This window comes from Monopterus albus, unplaced genomic scaffold, assembly GCF_001952655.1.
Source record: "Monopterus albus unplaced genomic scaffold, M_albus_1.0 scaffold44.1, whole genome shotgun sequence".
Lineage (NCBI taxonomy): Eukaryota > Metazoa > Chordata > Actinopteri > Synbranchiformes > Synbranchidae > Monopterus > Monopterus albus.
The window spans coordinates 1,313,457-1,319,945 of record NW_018127924.1 but is presented as its reverse complement, the minus strand read 5'-3'; the positions used below and the strand labels follow the sequence as shown (position 1 = coordinate 1,319,945).

The following is a 6,489-nucleotide window of genomic DNA, read 5'->3' as shown; positions in this document are numbered from 1 at the left end:
TTCTCCTCCCCTCCTCAGCTCCTCATTCATCTGCTCTTTTTTCTGGTGGTAACGGGCCTGGCAGCACGACTCCAGGTAGATCTCATCAATCCCCCAGTAGTCTAACTCCTGGCCAAACGATAGAGCACACATCTCCTCCATCATATGTAGCTTGCCTGTGCGATAAAAGGTCAGAATTGAAGTGAAGGCCCCCGGGTGCCGGTCAAAGAAGTATTCATTTTCATTCAGGCTGTAGTCATCACACACTTCCATTAGGGACTCGTGGGTGTTGCAGTCTCGAAGTTTTCCAAGTCGAGTTCTGGGTAGCCGGTCCAGAGTTCGCCACAAGACTTCATGGTTCAAACCCCCGACATTAAGGCGGACTCTGCGGGAGCGGCATTTGGTGCGAATGATGTCGATAGGCTCTGGGGCCGAGGAAAGAGCAGTTTGGATGTTGGTAGGCTTGGGCCCTCCTGGTCCAAGCTTCTCAGCCATGGTGATGGGAAAAAGTGACTAATCTGGAAAGATGTTACAATGACACAAAAAAAGGAAAATAGAAAGAAAAAGTCTAAAAACTCTGAATTATGTTGGATCCTCTTTAGGCAAGTCCTTCCATGACTGAGAAAACAAAGGAAACAGATTGTGAAGTAACTGAATGACTGATGACACATTAGTCATCAATCAGTCCAATCAAATCAATTTCCATACCAATAAAGGGGATATATTACAATATCATAAATTATGATTCTGAAAAATAAATCAGCTCTCTTAAAGAGGAGAACACTAACCGGTTACTTCTGTCAAAAATACTACACAAAATACATACAATACAAAAATAGTACTAGCTGCACACTGTTATTGATCTGTTTTATCACATTTCTAAGAAGGTGCTAAGGCAGAATCAATAATTTTCTTTTAAGAGTCAATATGACTGCTTTGTTTTGCACTCCACTCCAGCACTGTTATGGCTGTAGTGAGGCTCATGTTAAAGCACTACTTTCTATGAAGCCATCCAGTCAAAAAGGAGGAGGGGGGGTTAGGTCAGCAAATAAATGAACTGCAAGAAATTCATTAATCTGTTATTGCTATTTGAATGGAAGAGGCATGTGTGACAGCAGTTTCTGGAGTGTCATTTAACTTAGTATTATCAACTCTGCTCCTCTGCCACATTTGGTCATCATAATCATATTTTGTGTCAAATTCAAGTCTGTGCACATAGCCACTGTAGAGAAGTTATATTTAACACAGAGACCGAATGCCCCTTACACCTAAGCCCTAAAACTTTTAAATAAGTTGTAAACATTAGAATCTTTAATCATAAACTTAAGCAGGTAACCATTTAAAATTATGAATAAAACTTAATTATCCTCGTAGAGAAGTGAGATAAGGAATAGTTTCTGAATCTAAGTTTAAATTTACATTTGGCACTGCCTGGATATTTGGATACAAATTTGTTGGATTTACCATCCAAGTGGGATGATATGAGCACATGTGTAAAGGAAGTGGTATTAAGGAGCGTCACATTAATCATTTTTATGTCTCAGCTTGTTCCGCAGTCCAATTAAAAACAGCTTCATACCTGTTACCTCACAATCTAGTTTCTTTTCAGTGGACTAAGGTTTTGATGCTAATCAAGCACCTCCAAAATAAACCAGTCTATGCAGTCTGCACTGGCAATGCACACTTTGCTTTTGGCTCTGTTGAAAGTAGTGTAAAAATTAAGATAGTCTGACTCACCTTGCCGAGATAAACCACCCTTTGCATGTAAACTCCTCTTGCTCCTGGAGTAGAGAATGGAAAGCGAGCCGGGACTTCCCTTTAGTCAAGCGGCCACAACTGAAGAGAGCACTCCACGGGCACCACACAGGGAACGCATGCCCCGCATTTTATTGAAACTGATTCGAGAAGAAAGAAAAAGCGTCCACTGCTGTCCTCTAAAAATGTTCATCGAAACGGTTCCAGTGCTGTGTCGCCATTGGAACAAAGAGTAAAGAGTCCTGTCTTCATCCGGAACGTTTGAGCGTGCGGCTGTGACGGGCTCACTGAATCACTGTGGCTGCAGACGTCGTGCGCGTAAAAGGCAACGAGAAGAAACGGGATAAGCGAACTGCGGTGTGTCCCGCTGTATACTACAGCATAAGGAGGAGCAGAGGGGCGCACGCCGGCTGCACCACATCCTAGAGGTGAAACCTAAGTAAAATTAAAAACAAAATGAAGCGCGCTTGTTCCATTCATCACCCAAGATTTCTCTGACTGGGAACGCTCCAACAGGAACATGAAGTATGAAAGCAAAGAGAGATAAATGAGTTATTTTTTTTTAAATTATTTCTACCACTGTAACTGAGGTTCTAATATGGTACAAACACAGAAACACACATAACCTAATCTTTATCTTATATCTTAAAATCTGTTTCAGGTGAAAATTATGTTAGGTGCTCATTTTGCCGTAACCGACTTCAGTAAAATGCCCACGCAGTGTTGTGTTGTGTGTGAATACACAGTAGAGCCTGGACCTGCACTTTGCAACCCTCCACTAATAGAAAATAATATTGATTTTACTTTATATTTTTGCCGAATTAACTGGTTTTCATTTTAGAACCCAAGCTCAACTAATTGCTTCCCTCCATATCCTCACACAGCGCTGCCACCCATTTCAAGTAAAACAGCTCACACCTCAAAGTTAACCACAGACCATCTGAGATGCTCAAATAGCCCACAGAGGAGGAAGACAAGAAGATGGCCTTGCCATTTTCTTGATCACTTGGGAGAGCAGTCAGCAGTAAGTCAGCAATAAAACCTGGCTGATACAACTTGTGCCTAATCAAAACCCATCTTATCTATTAGCTAAATAGGCTAATTATATACTCAGTCCCTTGTCTTAAATGAATAAATGACTTATGTAGCCCCTATTATCCCTCAGATTGTTACATACAGAGCTGGGGTGCTCTCTCTTTTCTCTCTATCCTTCACTCTCAGTTCATAAGAATAGTGTTCAGCACAACCTTATTTCCCTGTAGAGTTTATGGGTCACTTGAACATTTCCCCTTGGCCAAGCACTTTTCCAGAATTTGATTATACACTTGCATATGTGTAATTGATTTCCCTGCCATGTTACTTTCTTCCAATGACGAGTGATCAATAATGCTGTATTGACTAAACAGCACCTTTGTTATTTGAGGGTCAAAGACTTTGGCAATGTCCAGATGTCACATGTACATCTGCAGCTATTCAGAGACGGAGATCCTGTGTAGTTTCCCAGCACATGGCAATCACACTTTTGTCATTAATTACATGAATGTGAATTCAACACTCTAGCTGCCTGAAGGCAAATTCATGGTTTCCTCTTGCTCTGGGACTAGAAATGATGTGGACTGTTGGCACAGATGCAGTTCTATACATGAAACAACTGAGGGTGTGCATATTCCACACGGAACAGAAAAGCTCCTTTGTTGTATTTGGCTGAACACATACTGTTGGCAGCTTCTGCCTCTTTGCCATGCAGATTGGATTTGAATATGGCAAGAAGGTTGTAGGAGTTGTGCAAAAAATACTTGTCTGAAGTGCAAAAATAATAGAGTTGATTTTTTTACCACTGAAAATATGGTTCACATATATAGTGTTTTCTTAAACCACTGACATCATGATTACATTCATTTGGCAGTACTCAGAAGCATCTCTTTAAACCCTACTTGACTGAGATAAATACTTTTCTTGATGACAACAGAACTGCTGATGCCATCATTGTTAATCACTTGGTGTATAGAGAAATGATTTCCAGCAATTGACCATGTCCCTTTATATTATTATCAAACTGGCAGCAATCAGCTGTCCTATGCGTCAGGATGTGTGAAGTAGCAGGATACTGACAAAAAATAATCAGCAGAGCAGGACTGTGCACCACAACTTCTACAGCAGGCAAACGTGTTGTGTGGAGTAATGCAATACCTTGTGTAGTAGATGCTTTCAGCTCTGTACTAACACAGCCTGCATGCATGGGTACTTCAGGGAGTGGAAGCTAGCTCATGTCCCGCTGTGTGGGCGAAATAGCTCTAGTTACCAGCTTCATATCTATAATTACTAACTTCACATTTAGAAAGGACCTCATGCACTGCAGGTTAAAAAGATTACACAATGTTTTTTTTTTTGTCAATTTGTTCACAGAGATAATGTGTAGTTTTTAAAAAATCCTTTATACTATGTGGGCATGTGTACTTGTGTGGGTTGTTACTATAGCAACCGAGATTGTAGCATCATGCTGAGGAAACAGGTCGAACCATGAAGACAAATAGAGTTGTGAGCTAGTGTGGCTGATCATTGTGTCAGTGACTGAAACAGCTCTTTGGTCAATTAAACTTTGGGGTCTGTAATGTATTTATCAAGAAATACTATTACACAGTCAGATAGCAATAATGTAATGTGGTAATGGAGATGGAATGCAGTACAGCTGCAGTGGTTCAGTGGGCCTGGCATAGCTGCACACTTCAACCTCTTGGAGAACAAATGCAATGCAGAAGGTTTATACATTAGATTCTATGTAGTAGTAAAAGGAAAGTAAGTTATTAAGAAGGAAGAAAGAAGAGGTGCTCACCACTATTTGCTCTCTTAGTCAGCTCCAGGTCCTCTCGTTTTAAGCACATTGTCATCATTCCCAAACCAAATAAAAGTGACTGACTGCACTGGCCACCCTATCCTTGAGCCATCACTGCTTGCTATATTTTCCCTTTCCAGTTTGTCATAAAATGTGTCCACTCCATCATCCAAACAACACTTGCACCCCACAGCTCCTGTTTCTCATCACATCATCATCTGTTCATAACACCTTCATTATACAGATAGCCTAAGAAATAATGTGCAGCTCATTTAGAGATAAAATACTATAGTACTTGATAAAGGAGGGGTACCTTTATCATGCACTACAATGCTTTAAATGTGCTTTTTTTTAGCAAAAACTGAACAAATTAAGATGTGCCTGTTGCCTTACTTTGCATGTGGTGCAAGAGACAGAGTGAAAGAAATGTGAATGGCTGTAAGTCACTGTGGAAGAAAGCACTTAAATTACAATACTAAGCGCTCAATCAATCTGTGACACATTCCTATTAATAGAAAACTACAATTGAATTGATCTGAATATGTGTAAAAGAAGAAATTAACTGCATTGTTGGGCAAGGTTGAGAAATGTCTCCATGCTTTCTCTCCCACTCTGTTTCTCTGCTCGCCTGCTCCAAGTGCATGGTATATTCAGGGCTTGGATATAACATCATTTTCAAGGGTATCATTTACTCTTCTGTGAAATTCAAAGTAATGGAAGCCCATGACTGACTTGACGTGAACCTATCAACTGTGAGGTTGAAAAATGTGTAACATGGTACAATGAGGTATGTGCAGTACAAATGTACTCATGAATGTGTACAACTAGCTGTGCATGTCTGTATGCGTGTGTGTTCTTGTCAGTAAGAAGGAGGAAACAGTCATAGCAGCAGCCTGTTTATTCTTTTCAGCTATTTTTAGCTTCTGGCCATGTCAAGGTCCACACAACTGTCCACCCACAGTGGGCAGCAGTGGCCTTTGATAAAACAGTCAGCTGCAGACCTGAATCATTAATCTATTGTCTGTCACCCCTCCATTCATCAAACACACCTGTTCACCCCCCGATGCTACCAACAATGTCCGATGTGTCAAAAATACACACAAAACAATCAACATGAACATGCTTTGGAATTTGGTTGTGCAAAACACGTCTGTAGTAGGTGGGGAGACCCAGGGGGCTTAGTGGTTTAACTCTGTACCATGTAACCATGCGACTACTAAATCTTGGTTCAAAGCCAGCCGAGGACTTTTAAAATATGTCATCTCCCTCTCTGGCTCCATGTGTTTATTGTCACTCCCTCCTGACAACCATCAGCAGAAAACAAATGTATATGTATGTCCATGGCCCCAGCACTGCTGTTAGCAGGTGGCAAGCATATGTTTGAATATTGCTCTTTTTTGCAGGTTATGCTGGATAATATATCCAGAGCCATGGATCAGTAATCCAATAGGTGCAGTTTTTTTTAATATTTTAACTGAGATCTTTGCTGCAACAGCTGAGGAGTTGCTCTCACAATCTTTTTGCCCAGTGCGGCAAAGCATGTGCATCAACACAGGCAAGTGGAAAAAAAGCACACAGAGATGCTGTGCTCTGCTTTGACTCTACACCTGCTGCATTTTTGTTTATCAAATATCGAATCCCACATCCTTGGCAGCACTGCTTCGACATACCCTCCAAATTTCAGACATTTGTGCCAAATTCATCAGCATTCATTGGTGTGAATAATATTGCTTTGCAGGGCAGATGAGATGCTCAGCGCTGTACTTTCCAAAGTGCTTGTGGCACTATGATAATATGAATTTAATGCACTTACTCTAATTGCTGTGAAAAAAAAAACAAGCTTGCAGTTTGACCTGCTACTGGTGTCAAGAGTCATCTTATGAGAGTAAGCATTTATGTAATCAAAGCAAGTGTGTATCCGT

General features: G+C 40.8%; 1 protein-coding gene across 1 annotated transcript in view; it reads right to left on the bottom strand.

Moving 5' to 3' along the window:
- Positions 1-2,138, bottom strand: part of kcnb2b (potassium voltage-gated channel subfamily B member 2b) — a 78,361-nt gene extending 76,223 nt beyond the window's left edge. Inside the window, 3 exon segments of the mRNA XM_020600062.1 lie at positions 1-8; positions 10-497; positions 1,717-2,138. The exon segment at positions 1-8 is cut by the window's left edge and continues 112 nt beyond it. Of these exon segments, the coding sequence (XP_020455718.1) occupies positions 1-8; positions 10-474 (473 nt within the window). The 5' untranslated portion in view covers positions 475-497; positions 1,717-2,138.
- Between the last annotated feature and the right edge of the window lie 4,351 nt (positions 2,139-6,489).